General features: G+C 31.8%; 1 protein-coding gene across 1 annotated transcript in view; it reads left to right on the top strand.

The window, feature by feature from the left end:
* The window catches only part of LOC134720582 (putative uncharacterized protein DDB_G0277255), a 118,887-nt gene that overhangs the window by 1,663 nt on the left and 97,465 nt on the right, over nucleotides 1–19,759 (top strand). Inside the window, exons 2-3 of the mRNA XM_063582916.1 lie at nucleotides 1,476–1,605; nucleotides 6,987–7,169. Of these exons, the coding sequence (XP_063438986.1) occupies nucleotides 1,476–1,605; nucleotides 6,987–7,169 (313 nt within the window). The remainder of the gene's footprint in view (nucleotides 1–1,475; nucleotides 1,606–6,986; nucleotides 7,170–19,759) is intronic.

Here is a 19,759-nt window from a genome sequence, read left to right as displayed (position 1 = left end):
AATTATAGATAGAAATAAACTGTAAACAGCAATAATGTTCAGCAAAGTAAGATCTTCAATTAAGTCAATTTGACCAAAATTGTCAATTGTCCCCTTAAGGAGTTATTGCCCTTTAAAGACTTTTTTCACAATTTGTTCATCATGTTGACTTACTTTAAAAAATCTTCTCCTTTGAAACTGCTGTATCAATTACAGCCAAACTTAGACTAAATGAGTTTCAGAGTATCTAGTATAAATTTTATATTTTATTTCCTTGTATGTCAAGAAACATAGCTACTATGGCTAAAATAGAACATAGGAGAAAATGATTTTTTTTTTGGCTTTTGAAGAAAATAGGACGATCCAAAAAACATTTATATAAATTGAAAAGCCAAAATAATCATTGATGAGAGATTTAACCAAAAGAATTAAGGTGAGCGATTCAGGCTCTTGAGAGCCTCTTGTTTATAATTGATTATCTAACATCTCTTGGTATGCTTACAGTCACATCTTATGAAGTAAATTAAACAGATTTTAAATAACTAAGTATGTCATGTATGTATATAATCAATTTGTAATATAAACATAATTTTAGAATGTAAGGTATAAAAACACAAGAGTTATTGCTCTTGGACTTTCCTGTGTTTATATAACATTATAGAGAAACTCTCATAGGATGTTTATTGTATAGACAAAGTTTACATAATTCATAAACAGTTTATCTTATAAAAAAGAAATGATTTATTGCTTCATAAAAACTGAAACCAGCTGTAAAAAGGGTTTCCATGTTAATTATAACATTAATCATATATTTATTGATGTACTTAACAGTTGGCACACATCGTACCCTACTTATCATACATTTTCAGGAACCCTTAGAAAAACCTAGATAACAGTTTTACCAGTCTGGCTATCAATTATTGATTTAATTATCTTATTAATGAAAATAGAAAATACCAATTTATTCATAGATAAAACAATAATACTGATACATCAATCTTTCATCTGAGCAAATTACAACGGGGAAATTGGGTATGGAGGTCTGTACATCAGAGATATGCCCAAGTTATACAGGGAATTAATGATATATAAAAGGAGCAGTTATTTTATTGCTGATCCTCATCTTGGGAGTTGCCATAGAGTATTAATGATTAGTTTTCAAACAACATAAAAACTATAGTCATTAAAATGTTTAATACCACATTGTTATAAATTGATAGATCATCTTGACACAATAACTATAACTGTGCCATGACAAGAGTTGTCTTTTATCATAAAGTCCTCCATGCAATGTAGATATAAAATATGTGTCTCTTATACGTGTCTCTGTGTATTTGTTTGTTTTTACTTTTGTTTGTTTTTGTTTGAATCTATCAGAAATTACCACCTCAATGGGCATGTAATTGATAGTCATGTCTTAATGAGAGGTATAACTTTTTAAGATCAGTGGAGGTCAAAGTTAAAACTTTACTGATGGTTCTATGTTTATGTTTCAGTGTAGACAGGAAGATGTAAGACTTAGTGACCCTGACAGCACAGTTAAAGTACATGCTGATAAACCTCACTTGGTCAGTTTGGGGAGTGGTCGACTGTCAACAGCGGTCACTATTATACCACTACATAATGGTAAGAAACATCTTTCAAACATAGCGGTCAATAATTATACCACTACATAATGGTAAGAAACATCTTTCAAACATAGCGGTCAATAATTATACCACTACATAATGGTAAGAAACATATCCTTCAAACATAGCGGTCAATAATTATACCACTACATAATGGTAAGAAACATCTTTCAAACATAGCGGTCAATAATTATACCACTACATAATGGTAAGAAACATATCCTTCAAACATAGCGGTCAATAATTATACCACTACATAATGGTAAGAAACATATCCTTCAAACATAGCGGTCAATAATTATACCACTACATAATGGTAAGAAACATCTTTCAAACATAGCGGTCAATAATTATACCACTACATAATGGTAAGAAACATATCCTTCAAACATAGCGGTCAATAATTATACCACTACATAATGGTAAGAAACATATCCTTCAAACATAGCGGTCAATAATTATACCACTACATAATGGTAAGAAACATATCCTTCAAACATAGTGGTCAATTATTATACCACTACATAATGGTAAGAAACATCTTTCAAACATAGCGGTCAATAATTATACCACTACATAATGGTAAGAAACATCTTTCAAACATAGCGGTCAATAATTATACCACTACATAATGGTAAGAAACATCTTTCAAACATAGCGGTCAATAATTATACCACTACATAATGGTAAGAAACATATCCTTCAAACATAGCGGTCAATAATTATACCACTACATAATGGTAAGAAACATATCCTTCAAACATAGCGGTCAATAATTATACCCCTACATAATGGTAAGAAACATATCCTTCAAACATAGCGGTCAATAATTATACCACTACATAATGGTAAGAAACATCTTTCAAACATAGCGGTCAATAATTATACCACTACATAATGGTAAGAAACATCTTTCAAACAAAGCGGTCAATAATTATACCACTACATAATGGTAAGAAACATCTTTCAAACATAGCGGTCAATAATTATACCACTACATAATGGTAAGAAACATATCCTTCAAACATAGCGGTCACTAATTATACCACTACATAATGGTAAGAAACATATCCTTCAAACATAGCGGTCAATAATTATACCACTACATAATGGTAAGAAACATCTTTCAAACATAGCGGTCAATAATTATACCACTACATAATGGTAAGAAACATCTTTCAAACATAGCGGTCAATAATTATACCACTACATAATGGTAAGAAACATCTTTCAAACATAGCGGTCAATAATTATACCACTACATAATGGTAAGAAACATATCCTTCAAACATAGCGGTCAATAATTATACCACTACATAATGGTAAGAAACATATCCTTCAAACATAGCGGTCAATAATTATACCACTACATAATGGTAAGAAACATATCCTTCAAACATAGCGGTCAATAATTATACCACTACATAATGGTAAGAAACATATCCTTCAAACATAGCGGTCAATAATTATACCACTACATAATGGTAAGAAACATCTTTCAAACATAGCGGTCAATAATTATACCACTACATAATGGTAAGAAACATATCCTTCAAACATAGCGGTCAATAATTATACCACTACATAATGGTAAGAAACATCTTTCAAACATAGCGGTCAATAATTATACCACTACATAATGGTAAGAAACATCTTTCAAACATAGCGGTCAATAATTATACCACTACATAATGGTAAGAAACATATCCTTCAAACATAGCGGTCAATAATTATACCACTACATAATGGTAAGAAACATATCCTTCAAACATAGCGGTCAATAATTATACCACTACATAATGGTAAGAAACATATCCTTCAAACATAGCGGTCAATAATTATACCACTACATAATGGTAAGAAACATCTTTCAAACATAGCGGTCAATAATTATACCACTACATAATGGTAAGAAACATCTTTCAAACATAGCGGTCAATAATTATACCACTACATAATGGTAAGAAACATATCCTTCAAACATAGCGGTCAATAATTATACCACTACATAATGGTAAGAAACATATCCTTCAAACATAGCGGTCAATAATTATACCACTACATAATGGTAAGAAACATATCCTTCAAACATAGCGGTCAATAATTATACCACTACATAATGGTAAGAAACATATCCTTCAAACATAGCGGTCAATAATTATACCACTACATAATGGTAAGAAACATATCCTTCAAACATAGCGGTCAATAATTATACCACTACATAATGGTAAGAAACATCTTTCAAACATAGCGGTCAATAATTATACCACTACATAATGGTAAGAAACATATCCTTCAAACATAGCGGTCAATAATTATACCACTACATAATGGTAAGAAACATATCCTTCAAACATAGCGGTCAATAATTATACCACTACATAATGGTAAGAAACATCTTTCAAACATAGCGGTCAATAATTATACCACTACATAATGGTAAGAAACATCTTTCAAACATAGCGGTCAATAATTATACCACTACATAATGGTAAGAAACATCTTTCAAACATAGCGGTCAATAATTATACCACTACATAATGGTAAGAAACATATCCTTCAAACATAGCGGTCAATAATAATACCACTACATAATGGTAAGAAACATATCCTTCAAACATAGCGGTCAATAATTATACCACTACATAATGGTAAGAAACATATCCTTCAAACATAGCGGTCAATAATTATACCACTACATAATGGTAAGAAACATCTTTCAAACATAGCGGTCAATAATTATACCACTACATAATGGTAAGAAACATATCCTTCAAACATAGCGGTCAATAATTATACCACTACATAATGGTAAGAAACATATCCTTCAAACATAGCGGTCAATAATTATACCACTACATAATGGTAAGAAACATATCCTTCAAACATAGCGGTCAATAATTATACCACTACATAATGGTAAGAAACATATCCTTCAAACATAGCGGTCAATAATTATACCACTACATAATGGTAAGAAACATCTTTCAAACATAGCGGTCAATAATTATACCACTACATAATGGTAAGAAACATATCCTTCAAACATAGCGGTCAATAATTATACCACTACATAATGGTAAGAAACATCTTTCAAACATAGCGGTCAATAATTATACCACTACATAATGGTAAGAAACATCTTTCAAACATAGCGGTCAATAATTATACCACTACATAATGGTAAGAAACATATCCTTCAAACATAGCGGTCAATAATTATACCACTACATAATGGTAAGAAACATATCCTTCAAACATAGCGGTCAATAATTATACCACTACATAATGGTAAGAAACATATCCTTCAAACATAGCGGTCAATAATTATACCACTACATAATGGTAAGAAACATCTTTCAAACATAGCGGTCAATAATTATACCACTACATAATGGTAAGAAACATCTTTCAAACATAGCGGTCAATAATTATACCACTACATAATGGTAAGAAACATATCCTTCAAACATAGCGGTCAATAATTATACCACTACATAATGGTAAGAAACATATCCTTCAAACATAGCGGTCAATAATTATACCACTACATAATGGTAAGAAACATATCCTTCAAACATAGCGGTCAATAATTATACCACTACATAATGGTAAGAAACATATCCTTCAAACATAGCGGTCAATAATTATACCACTACATAATGGTAAGAAACATATCCTTCAAACATAGCGGTCAATAATTATACCACTACATAATGGTAAGAAACATCTTTCAAACATAGCGGTCAATAATTATACCACTACATAATGGTAAGAAACATATCCTTCAAACATAGCGGTCAATAATTATACCACTACATAATGGTAAGAAACATATCCTTCAAACATAGCGGTCAATAATTATACCACTACATAATGGTAAGAAACATCTTTCAAACATAGCGGTCAATAATTATACCACTACATAATGGTAAGAAACATCTTTCAAACATAGCGGTCAATAATTATACCACTACATAATGGTAAGAAACATCTTTCAAACATAGCGGTCAATAATTATACCACTACATAATGGTAAGAAACATATCCTTCAAACATAGCGGTCAATAATAATACCACTACATAATGGTAAGAAACATCTTTCAAACATAGCGGTCAATAATTATACCACTACATAATGGTAAGAAACATATCCTTCAAACATAGCGGTCAATAATTATACCACTACATAATGGTAAGAAACATCTTTCAAACATAGCGGTCAATAATTATACCACTACATAATGGTAAGAAACATCTTTCAAACATAGCGGTCAATAATTATACCACTACATAATGGTAAGAAACATATCCTTCAAACATAGCGGTCAATAATTATACCACTACATAATGGTAAGAAACATATCCTTCAAACATAGCGGTCAATAATTATACCCCTACATAATGGTAAGAAACATATCCTTCAAACATAGCGGTCAATAATTATACCACTACATAATGGTAAGAAACATCTTTCAAACATAGCGGTCAATAATTATACCACTACATAATGGTAAGAAACATCCTTCAAACATAGCGGTCAATAATTATACCACTACATAATGGTAAGAAACATATCCTTCAAACATAGCGGTCAATAATTATACCACTACATAATGGTAAGAAACATATCCTTCAAACATAGCGGTCAATAATTATACCACTACATAATGGTAAGAAACATATCCTTCAAACATAGCGGTCAATAATTATACCACTACATAATGGTAAGAAACATCTTTCAAACATAGCGGTCAATAATTATACCACTACATAATGGTAAGAAACATATCCTTCAAACATAGCGGTCAATAATTATACCACTACATAATTGTAAGAAAACTCATCCAATCATAAGACAGGTTAAATTAACAACAGGGGCTATCTCGGTTTAATAGTAAAAGAGGGAAAATTGATAATTAGAGGGCTATTGATAAATATTTTCCCCAAGTAGATTTTTATATTACATGATGATGAGCTCAGGAGTACTATTTATATTTTACAAAAGTATAAAGTTCATCAATATTTATGCAATTACTCTTTAATGAAAAATAATTTGACAAGATTTGATTACTCCATACAGAACTTTCAAAAATATTTTTTTTGATTAATGAACCATTTCCCAAGTGAAAAGTTGATAGTATTAAGCAAGTGTCTAAGTGCAGGGTAATAAAAAACATTCTTATAACCCAATTAGTGATTTACTTTCATTCCAACAAAAGGCTTAGGAGCACTAAAGAGTACAATAAGATTCACAGATATTTCCTACTAAAAAGTCCAGGACGAATCAGGATTACTGTTCCTTTCAGACTTAGGGTAAATGCCAGCAGGCAACAGGGTCTAAAAATTTCATTCCCAATTTGATTTTTCTTCCAGGTAGAACAGATATAGGGACCGTTGATGCTGAGGTACTACCAGACCTTATTATACAGGGGACAGGTGTTGAGGATGACCATTGTTATATAGACAATATACATGGAGTGGTGACATTGACTCCATTGGCTAAGCTCTGCTTCATAGATCAGCATCTTGTCTGTGAGCCTACCAGACTTACTCAGGGTAGGATATTTACAAGATATTTTGATATAGGATATTTACAAGATATTTTGATAGTCACATCACAGGGAAACGCTCTGTCTAATAAACTAGCTTCTAACAGAATATTTTATAACTTAAAAATATTAGCAGCCTTGCATTTAAAATTTTGAAAATTCTTGAGTGATAATTACCATAACTGATGGGGGTTTTGTTATAGAATCAGTTTCTGTTCACAGTACATTTAATATCACATTTATCTTAGTGGTAGCAATAATCACTTTATCACTTTATTTTGCCAAGTTTTTTACATTACAAAAGTAATTGTAAAACAGTTGATTAATGATTCTCTCCTGTCGGAAGTTCATCATTTCAGACTCGTATTTCAATAAGAAAAGTTACAGCTTCACAGTTACCTGTATGTAGATTAACCTATTTTTTTTTTGCACCTGTCCCAAGTCAGGTTGTTAGTCTTGTGGGATTTGAATTTTAGTTCATTTATATATTGGATTTTGATATGACGCTCATTATCTTTGAATAAGTATACACTTTTGTTTAGGAGCCATCTGAAGCCCACGTCCAGGTGCAGGATTTTCTCGCTGTGATGAAGACCCATTGTTGGCCTTCCGCTGTTTTCTGCTCTATGGTCTGATTGTTGTTTCTTTGACACATTCCCCAATTCCATTCCATAGGCGTAAAGCAACCAACAATCAATCAATCATTCTCAATTTTTAACAAATGAAGTAAATTTGCACGAGATAAAACAATGTGTTGTGTTGAGTTATCTCCCTTAGGTCATCTTGACCATAAATTGCAAAAAGAGTTAAGATTTTAGCAGTCATTACAGTAAACATGTCTGTTCAGTATATAGAATCACTTACAGAATACTTTCAATCTTTGATGTATGAGTATAATGGTTTAGATGATTAAAAACCTTTTATTCAGAATCTTGGACGTCTATCAACAATTCTAGTTTCATTTTACACATGGCTAAGATAATTTGAAATAAGTTTTTATTTGTTATGTCTATCAGAGACTCATCATTTATCATCCAGCGCTGATCGAATAATTAATTACAACAGTTGTTAATACTTGATCAATAGATTCACTGTGTTCATGGTGTTGGTCTAATTATCAAAACTATCAGACAATGCTTAACATGGTATTCTACAAAACAAACTTTTAGATTTGGGGATTTTTTTTTATTTGAAAACAAATAATTTTGTGGGATTATGTATCTCTTAAAAATGATCTAAAATTATGATATTTTTCACTCAAGCAGAATCTAAAAAGGTACTGTCCCATTGAATTATTATTACAAATAAATTGTTCTCTAAGAAGTTCTTTCAATAGGAAATGTAAACTTCTTGGAGAACCAATGAATAATTTGACTGTACAGAAAACAAATAAAATAGTAATAACAATATAGAGAACTAAACCGTTAACATTTATCTTTTAGTAAAGTGCTTAGGTAGCAGAAAACAAAATACCAAAATGAAAAGGTAGTGATTCTTGGGAAATGTTTTCCTCAGCGATAAAACCTGCTATTCTATTATGTCTCATCGGTTTACAAATTTGGAAAAATTAAAATAGGTATTCCATTTTTTTTTAAACCAATTGTGCCACCTCTTAACAGATATTATCTTTTAAAAATGATAATACATATCGCTTTACAACTTTTATCTCAAAATTATTTATAAACTAAAATATTTTGAATAAAAATCTTTGCACTTTCACTGTAATGTAAACAGTGCATCTATAAGAGAATTGTATATCTGCCAGGTATCTATCTTGTGTAGAATTCCAGTAAACAGCTGTGTATGATGTAACATCATGACATAATCCAGTTATCTGTTGAGGTGACAAACAAACTCCCCTGTTGTGAATGTAAGGTATCGATGAGGTCATTATCCTAAACTTTATAGGTTTATTGAAGAGGTATCTTTAAGTTAAACCTCATGTTGTGAATGTAATGTATTGATGAGGTCATAATCCTGAACTTTATAGGTATATTGAAGAGGTATCCAATAGGTACACCTCCCATTGCATTAATGAGATCCTAATCCTGAACTTTATACTATAGGTATTTTTAAGAGGTATCAATAGGTAAACCTCATGTTGTGAATGTAAGGTATCGATGAGGTCATAATCCTGAATCTTATAGGTATATTGAAGAGGTATCCAACAGGTACACCTCCCATTGCATTGATGAAGTCATAATCCTTTATAGGTATATTAAAGAGGTATCTAATAGGTAAACATCATTTTGTGAATGTAAGGTATCCATGACTCTAGTCCAGAACCTTTTAGGTATTTTGAAAAGGTTTTGAAATAGGTAAACCTCAGGTTGTGAATGTATGGTAGCAATGAGTTCATAATCCTGAACTTCATAGATTTATTGAAGAGGTATCTAATAGGTCAATCTCATGTGAATGTAAGGTATTGATGAGGTCATAATCCTGAACTTTATAGGTATATTGTAGAGGTATCTAATAGGTAAACCTCATGTTGTGAATGTAAGGTATCAATGAGGTCATAATCCTGAACTATATAGGTATATTGTAGAGGTATCTAATAGGTAAATCCCTTGTTGTGAATGTAAGGTATCAATGAGGTCATAATCCTGAACTTTATAGGTATATTGTAGAGGTATCTAATAGGTAAACCTCATGTTGTGAATGTAAGGTATCAATGAGGTCATAATCCTGAACTATATAGGTATATTGTAGAGGTATCTAATAGGTAAACCTCATGTTGTGAATGTAAGGTATCAATGAGGTCATAATCCTGAACTATATAGGTATATTGTAGAGGTATCTAATAGGTAAATCCCTTGTTGTGAATGTAAGGTATCAATGAGGTCATAATCCTGAACTTTATAGGTATATTGTAGAGGTATCTAATAGGTAAACCTCATGTTGTGAATGTAAGGTATCAATGAGGTCATAATCCTGAACTATATAGGTATATTGTAGAGGTATCTAATAGGTAAACCTCATGTTGTGAATGTAAGGTATCAATGAGGTCATAATCCTGAACTATATAGGTATATTGTAGAGGTATCTAAAAGGTAAGTCTCATGTTGTGAATGTAAGGTATCAATGAGGTCATAATCCTGAACTTGATAGGTATATTGTAGAGGTATCCAATTGGTGAACCTCATGTTGTGAATGTAAGGTATCAATGAGGTCATAATCCTGAACTTTATAGGTATATTGTAGAGGTATCTAATAGGTAAACCTCATGTTGTGAATGTAAGGTATCAATGAGGTCATAATCCTGAACTATATAGGTATATTGTAGAGGTATCTAATAGGTAAACCTCATGTTGTGAATGTAAGGTATCAATGAGGTCATAATCCTGAACTATATAGGTATATTGTAGAGGTATCTAATAGGTAAATCCCTTGTTGTGAATGTAAGGTATCAATGAGGTCATAATCCTGAACTTTATAGGTATATTGTAGAGGTATCTAATAGGTAAACCTCATGTTGTGAATGTAAGGTATCAATGAGGTCATAATCCTGAACTTGATAGGTATATTGTAGAGGTATCCAATTGGTGAACCTCATGTTGTGAATGTAAGGTATCAATGAAGGCATAATCCTGAACTTGATAGGTTTATAGAAGAGGTAACTTATAGGTAAGCCTCACTGCAGCTTTATAGATGTGGTTGACATCAACTTCCTGTTTGCCATGCTTTGAATTTTCAAATATGTTCAATGAACTCAATATTTTTGTTACTCATTTTGCCAGTACTGGACAGAAAACAATACTTGCATCGTATTGTTGAGAATACTGGTAAGAAAGCTTTCCAAAAAAATGTTGCAACCAATTTGTATTCGAAGTAATGCTGTAATTTAAAAAAAAATGCAGAAAATTCAACAACATATCTATTGAACATTAAATCAGTTTTTTTCCTGTTTCCCAATTATTAATACCTCAAGTAGATAGCTTGATACATGAATCAACTAAATCAGATATGAATTAAGATCTGAAAGTAAAACATAATTTTTTAAAGCATATTCTGACTTCTGTTAAGATAAACAAATGCACATTAGCTTAGTCACCTCCAATCTAAAATACAATTTCAATTTCAATGTATGCTGATACATATCATCAAGCCTCAATCTTAACAGAAACATGTATGTCCTAAGTCAGGAATCTGATGTACAGTAGTTGTCGTTTGTTTATGTAATTTATACGTGTTTCTTGTTTCTCATTTTTGTAGAGCCTTAGACTTTAGTAGAAAAAGCGAGACTAAGCGATCCTACATTTCGTCGGCGGCGTCATCGGCGTCCACAAATATTCACTCTGTGGTTAAAGTTTTTGAAATTTTAATAACTTTCTTAAACCATACTGGATTTCTACGAAACTTGGACAGAAGCTTGTTTATGATCATAAGATAGTATCCAGAAGTAAATTTTGAAAAATAAAATTCCATTTTTCCATATTTTACTTATAAATGGACTTAGTTTATGCGGGAAAACATTACATTCACTCCAGAGCTTTTTTATGATCATAAGATAGTATCCAGAAGTAAATTTTGTAAAACAATAAATCCATTTTTAGCTCACCTGGCCCGAAGGGCCAAGTGAGCTTTTCTCATCACTTTGCGTCCGGCGTCCGTCGTCGTCGTCCGTCGTCGTCGTCCGTCGTCGTCGTCCTGCGTTAACTTTTACAAAAATCTTCTCCTCTGAAACTACTGGGCCAAATTTAACCAAACTTGGCCACAATCATCATTGGGGTATCTAGTTTAAAATTTGTGTCCGGTGACCCCGCCAACTAACCAAGATGGCTTCCATGGCTATAAATAGAACATAGGGGTAAAATGCAGTTTTTGGCTTATAACTCAAAAACCAAAGCATTTAGGGCAAATCTGACATGGGGTAATATTGTTAATCAGGTGAAGATCTATCTGCCCCGAAATTTTCAGATGAATCTGACATTCTGTTGTTAGGTTGCTGCCCCTGAATTGGTTATTTTAAGGAAATTTTGTTGTTTTTGGTTATTATCTTGAATATTATTTCAGATAGAGATAAACTGTAAAGGCAATAATGTTCAGCAAAGTAAGATCTACAAATAAGTCAACATGACCAAAATGATCAGTTGACCTCTTTAGGAGTTATTGCCCTTTATAGTCAATTTTTAACCATTTTTCGTAAATCTTAGTAATCTTTTAGAAAAATCTTCTCTTCTGAAACTGCTGGGCCAAATTATTTGAAACTTGGCCACAATCATCATTGGGATATCTAGTTTAAAAATTGTGTCCGGTGACCCCGCCAACTAACCAAGATGACCGCCATGGCTATAAATAGAACATAGGGGTAAAATGCAGTTTTTGGCTTATAACTCAAAAACCAAAGCATTTAGAGCAAATCTGACATTGGGTAAAATTGTTAATCAGGTGAAGATCTATCTGCCCTGAAATTTTCAGATGAATTGGACAACCTGTTTTGGGGTTGCGGCCCCTGAATTGGTAATTTGAAGGAAATTTTGCTGTTTTTGGTTATTTTATTGAATATTATTATAGATATAGGTAAACTGTAAACAGCAATAATGTTCAGCAAGGTCAGATTTACTAATAAGTCAACATGACCAAAATGGTCAGTTGACCTCTTTAGGAGTTATTGCCCTTTAAAGTCAATTTTTAACCATTTTTTCGTAAATTTTATATATCTTTTACTAAAATCTTCTTCTCTGAAACTGCTGTGCCAAATTGATCCAAACTTGGCCACAATCATCTTTGGGGTTTCTTGTTTAAAAAATGTGTGGCGTGACCTGGCCATCAAACCAAGATGGCCGCCACGGCTAAAAATAGAACATAGGGGTAAAATGCAGTTTTTGGCTTATAACTCAAAAACCAAATAATTTAGAGAAAATCTGACATGAAGTAAAATTGTTAATCAGGTCAAGATCTATCTGCCCTGAAATTTTCAGATGAATTGGACAACCTGTTTTGGGGTTGCGGCCCCTGAATTGGTAATTTGAAGGAAATTTTGCTGTTTTTGGTTATTTTATTGAATATTATTATAGATATAGGTAAACTGTAAACAGCAATAATGTTCAGCAAGGTCAGATTTACAAATAAGTCAACATGACCAAAATGGTCAGTTGACCTCTTTAGGAGTTATTGCCCTTTAAAGTCAATTTTTAACCATTTTTTCGTAAATTTTATATATCTTTTACTAAAATCTTCTTCTCTGAAACTGCTGTGCCAAATTGATCCAAACTTGGCCACAATCATCTTTGGGGTTTCTTGTTTAAAAAATGTGTGGCGTGACCTGGCCATCAAACCAAGATGGCCGCCACGGCTAAAAATAGAACATAGGGGTAAAATGCAGTTTTTGGCTTATAACTCAAAAACCAAATAATTTAGAGAAAATCTGACATGAAGTAAAATTGTTAATCAGGTCAAGATCTATCTGCCCTGAAATTTTCAGATGAATTGGACAACCTGTTTTTGGGGTTGCGGCCCCTGAATTGGTAATTTTAAGGAAATTTTGCTGTTTTTGGTTATTATATTGAATATTATTATAGATATAGGTAAACTGTTAACAGCAATAATGTTCAGCAAAGTAAGATCTACAAATAAGTCAACATGAACGAAATGGTCAATTGACCCCTGTAGGAGTTATTGACCTTTGTAGTCAATTTTCAATCTGCTTCCTTTGTTTAATATTCACATAGACCAAGGTGAGCGACACAGGCTCTTTAGAGCCTCTAGTTCTGTATTCTACTTTAAATACACCTTATCGCTTATCCCAGCTGACCCAGCCTCTTGAACTTTTGAGGTCAACAACAATCACGTTTCCATTGTGGCGTCAGATATTTTGTTTTATGACGTCAACATTTTACGGGAACCTGTGTGATATCTAGCAATGGCGGACAAATAGCGATAAGGTGTATGGACTTAGATTTCTGCCAGCAACACATTTACTCTGTGATTAAATTTTTTAAAATTTTGATAACTTTTTTATACTATTTTTAATTTGTACCAAACTTGGACAGAAGCTTGTTTATGATCAAAAGCTAGTATCTAGGAGGAAATTTGCTTAATATTTTGTACCTGTCATTACATTACATCCAGTCTGCAGTTAAAGTTTTTAAAACATTCATTAGATTCATAAACTATCCTGGATTTTTACCAAACTTAGACAGAAGCTTCTTACAATCAAAAGATAGTATCAAGCGGAATGTTTTTATTGACTTTTCCCCTCAATTTTGTTGTGCCAGCAATTTACAGCAAAAGAAGGCGAGACACTGGGTTCCGCGGAACCCTTACAATTTTTTTTATATAGATTAGACCATTGGTTTTCCCGTTTGAATGGTTTTACACTAGTAATTTTTGGGCCCTTTATAGCTTGTTGTTCAATGTGAGCCAAGGCCTTACCTTGACCTATAATGGTTTACTTTTTTAAGATGTGACTTGGATGGAGAGTTGTCTCATTGGCACTCACACCACATCTTTTTATGTCTCTATATTGTCTCTGATCTCAATTGTGTTTTCAAAATGAAGAATATCAATAAAAGCCCCTTTTCTGTTGATGTATTTTTGATTCTGAGTTAGGGATGTTGCCACATGTACTGTAACTACCTAATTTCTGTATTTTCAACTGTATTTAAAGAAGAAAAATTTTCTCATCTGGAAGCTTTCGTTTCTGACCAAATGTCCCCAAAAAAAGATGTATACAAAATGATAAATTTGGAATTATAAAAAAACTTAAAAAGAAATTTCTTCATCTAAAGGCTATCATTATTTGACTTCAAAATAAATAAAATAGAGCATGGTTACAGAATCCTCATGTATCAAAAATGATAAATTGGACTGTACAAAAAGGAGTTTTTCATCTTAAGGCTAAAATGGGACATGGTCAATTCAACCTCATAAGTAAACAGTAATAACAACAAATAAGATTTTTTATTTTTAGACTATGTTGTAGGCCTAATGAAAAATGTAAATTGCCCATAATAAATAAAGAAATAACTTAATCCTTGATCTTAAAGGCAAGCATTCCTTACAAGAAACAAGGTCACAAAAACCTCATAAATACAAAATGAAAAATGATAATACTTTTTATCCATAGGCTTTGGTTAATGGGGTTTAGAAATGTAAACAAAATTATAAATAACCTAACTTTTATAAAAATAACATACATCATGATAAAAGCAGGTCCTTATCAGTCTTGGAATGTTTTACATAATCAGATAAACTGTGGAACTAATTAATGTTTATATCAAAATTCCCCCATTGGGTGCCCCAATGAAGATTCATCTTTTTGACTAACCCCCCTCAGTTATGATGAGTTGCACAGGATAATAATAACATGTGATATTTCTCTGGTTTTTGGATTTACCATGGATTCTCAATTCCAAGTGACGGCCCAGGCAGAATTCTGTCACCAAGATCCAAATTGTGGTAAGAACAATTATCTATTTTTTAAGTTCTAATTAGACTTTACCAGTAAATTGATATAATTAGAAAACATGATTGAACATTATCTGAAGTACAAAACATTGCCTCAGACATAAACTGTATCTATTCTAAGGTATATTTATATAATGTGTTACAACTGTACTCTTTAACATGATATCTGTTATATAATTTAGGAATCTAATTATCAAATTAAATATGCATGTAAAAAAAAAGTAAAATACAAATGTATTCACCAAGTTTGATATTCTTATACAGAAAACTAATTATAATTTTCAAAACAAATGAGATACGTATATTAGATCATATTAATAAGACTCCTATGATATAATATATAATTTATATCTAATGGGTTAACAAGGTCCAAATATATTATCTTATCAAGGAACAGTGGTGGATCCAAAAGGGGGGATGTTCTGGTTTTGGAACCCCCCCTTCTTTTTGGATGATCAATGCATTGGAATGGGGTCCCCTTTATCCTTGGTTGGAAACTACCCCTGAAGGAAGAAGAACAAATGTTTGATTTAAAAAAAAATAGCTGTTATCTTTTGCATTTAGAATATACTTTTATTTCTTTCTATTTTGTGTTTTTAATTTGATGTCTATTTCTTCATAAACTGATATATCATAAAATTTTGCAATGTTTTTATTGCTAAAATGTGATAAGATCGATTAAGCAAAAATATAAACTTGTATTTTAAAGTTTTATAACATAGTTTATATGCTGCCTTTCATGACATCGCAATGATTAATCTCACTCTTTGTCCATTGTTAAAAAATCTAAAATGATAAATGCTCAAGAAAGTTTGGGAATTTAACTACCCCACACCCATATCTCATTAGATTCCGACTCAACTTTGATGGATGTGTAATATTGCATTCATTACACAATAGCTGTTCCTACAATTATGTCATATAGTAGAGCACCCCATCCCCTTCCCCCCTCCTTCATCTCATTAGATCTTTTCAACTCTGATGGGTATGTAACATAGCATTCATTACACAATAGCCATCATGTCATATAAAAGAGCATCTGAGAAAAGAAAAAGGATATTTTTTCATGAAGTATCCTCAAGATTTCCTTCAAAATAACTTATGTTTATAAACAATAGAAAAAATAGCAGGGTTTTGTTTTAAAGTGTCGTCAAGGAGAGGGCTCAAAATTTCATTAGAGAATATTCAAACATAGTTTAGAAATTGGTTGGGTAAACTCCTATCTGCCACAGAAAGCGTCTTTCCCTGTGCTCATGTTGAGACAGGCATCTTCAAAATATGACGATCTCATGATCAGCATCAATTAAATCTTATAACTCTCAACTTATGATGCTACTAAATTAGGTAATTAAACACTGAAGAGGTATAAATGTTATAAAATAGTCACATAAATCATAGACAGACATGTAATTGTATAGACATATATATTCCAAATATGTTACATACTCAGGTGACAATGTGTATCCAGTACTGTCGCTAGGCCTGATGGGAAATAGACACAAAAATGTCTGCATCCTAACAACATGGTGGGAATTGTGTAAGAATTAACAATAATAATGTTTATTGATCCAATTAATTGCCTTTGATGGGCACCATGACATTCCCATACACAAAATATTTCTTAAACATTTTCACATATTGATGATAGAAATAGTATTACCTTTATATATTTTACTTTCTTATGGAATTCTTAAGTTTGATAAAGGAGTCCTCATCATCTTTCCCCTGATTGGTTCATGAACAGAAAATTTAAAATAAAGACCATAAGTTCAAACCAAGTCATGGCACTCTTGTTGATGAACATTTTCTGTAGAAGTTACAATCCCCCCTTTTTTCATAGATTTTTATATTTCATTTGATTTGAAAAAAAGGGACACAGGAAGATTTTAATTTCTGTGCCAGTGTGTATATATGTATTCAGACTGATGTTCTACTTTGTAATTACACACTGTCGTGACCCCCCTCAAAAAAACAAATAAACAAAAAACAAAATAAACAAACAAACAAAATAAACAAAACAAACAAAACGAACAAAAGCAATCAGCAAATCCTCAGAGAAAACCTGGATAAGGGCTTGCCTTGGTTTATTGTATAAAACATTTTACAGAAAAATTCTGGACCTGCTCTTGGCATTATCAACAATAAGTTTTACAAAGCAACATGTGGATAATTATTCTTTTTGTTCAAAAATCATCAAAGAAAAATTATTGAGGATAACAAATGCAGTACTGATGTTATCTGATTATAGAGTTATGTTTTCCTATTCATATCATCAGACTGGGTAGCTGTATTATTTTTGGCGGTATTTTATAGGAAATCTATTGGCTTTTTGGTAAAATAATTAAATTCTTCTGATAAGTGATATTGATCCCCTTTTGATATTGTCTGGTAAGATTTCGGGATTTTTTTCAAATGAGACAAAATCTAAACAGCCTCATGTAAGTTTCTATACTTTCGTCATCATTTGTACATTATGTAATCCTTTTATTCATCAAATATAAATTCCATGGAATAGGTAAAGAAAATATACAGGAAGATACAGAAATGCAGATATTTAATGAGATTTGAAAATTTGATAAGATAAAACAGCTGATGTTGAATATAGATATTGTTTTCTTAAATTGATTGTTCCAACAAAAATAAACACTAATGTAAATTTATAGCATTATGAAAAAGTAAAACAATTATGATATTCAGTGGCGGATCCAGAACTTTTCCTAAGGGGGGCCCTCTGACTGACCTAAGAGGGGGCCCGCTCCAGTCATGCTTCAGTGATTCCCTATATAATCAACCAAATTTTCCAACGAAAGGGGGTGGGGGGGCCCAGGCCCCCCAGCCCCCCCCTGGATCCGCCTATGATATTTAAAACAAAATAGTTTCCAACCAGAATTAACTGTCAAATATAAAGAATATATTGTTATTTTTAGTACCAAGGCAAATGAAAGCTATGAAGGAATTGGGATCATTGTTGGGTATTTTTTGACTGATTAGGGTTAAAGTAAAAGTTATTTGATTAGGTGAATTTCTCAGAGAAGGATTGTAAGGGGGGCATGTCAGTCTGACAGGTTTCGTCTGATCTTGACCTCATTTTCATGGTTCATTGGTAATTGTTCAGTTTTGGTGTCTTCCTGTCTGTCTGGTTGATATACTCTTAATTTTTTCTATGTTTTGGTCTGTTTTACAATTACCTTAAACAATTAATAGGTTAGCCACATTTTGTGCATGGAATAACTCTAAGATGTTCATGCCTGTCTGACAGGATTTATCTGACCTTGACCTCATTGTCATGGATCTTTACAAATGTTAAGTTTATATGATACTTGTAGTAAAACTTTTATCTTAACATAAAATCAATGTTCAGTAAAGCAGGTGCGACATTTCTTTGTTCTTGTTATATATTTTTTTTGGCAGTTAAAAGGGGCTGCACACCCTATACCACCTATCCTGGAGCCATCACTGATATTTGATCTTTTATAAATTAAGACTGCTTGAAAATGAAGAAATTTTAAATAGAAAGCAATGGAGCTATCAATAAGTGGTAGTCCTCTGTACTGACAATAAAGCTTTATAGTGCAAAAAGAGATGATAATTTAATCTTTATGGAATATGGTTCTTAGAATCATAATGAACATAATTGAGTATAAATACATAAATACACTGTAAAGCAATCTTAAAAAATATAGATTAATCTTTTGTACAAGATTAATGTTCTTAACATTGCAAAAAATCTAAACAGTTAAATTATAGAGGAAACTTTACACATGTGTTTGCTGTAAGGTAAATAATTAGAGCTTGAATACAGTTTTGTTCACACCTGGATTTTATATAGCATCCTCCCCAGATTCCAGATGTGAAGATTTACAGAATGAACTAAGGCTGAAAAAAAACAAATATTTATAATACTGCTTTCAATTTTGATGAAAATTTAGTACTGTTGGATTTAGAAAAACTTGACATGAATGTTGATTGGTAATGTTAGGTAATGGAAAACATACATTTGTTTTAAATCACTTGATTTTAATGTTGAGTTTTATTCAATTTTCTATTCACCTGAGCATTGTTCAAGGTTTACATCACATTGATTTGTACATGTAAAAAAACATCATAAGTTTTCATAAACTAAACAATGCCACTAGGTATGTATTTCGAATGCTAAAATAAATGTTTTATATTTTTTGTAATTTA

This window comes from Mytilus trossulus, chromosome 6, assembly GCF_036588685.1.
Source record: "Mytilus trossulus isolate FHL-02 chromosome 6, PNRI_Mtr1.1.1.hap1, whole genome shotgun sequence".
Taxonomy (NCBI): Eukaryota; Metazoa; Mollusca; class Bivalvia; order Mytilida; family Mytilidae; genus Mytilus; species Mytilus trossulus.
The sequence above is the reverse complement of the archived record's forward strand: the minus strand, read 5'-3'. Positions and strand labels throughout refer to the sequence as shown.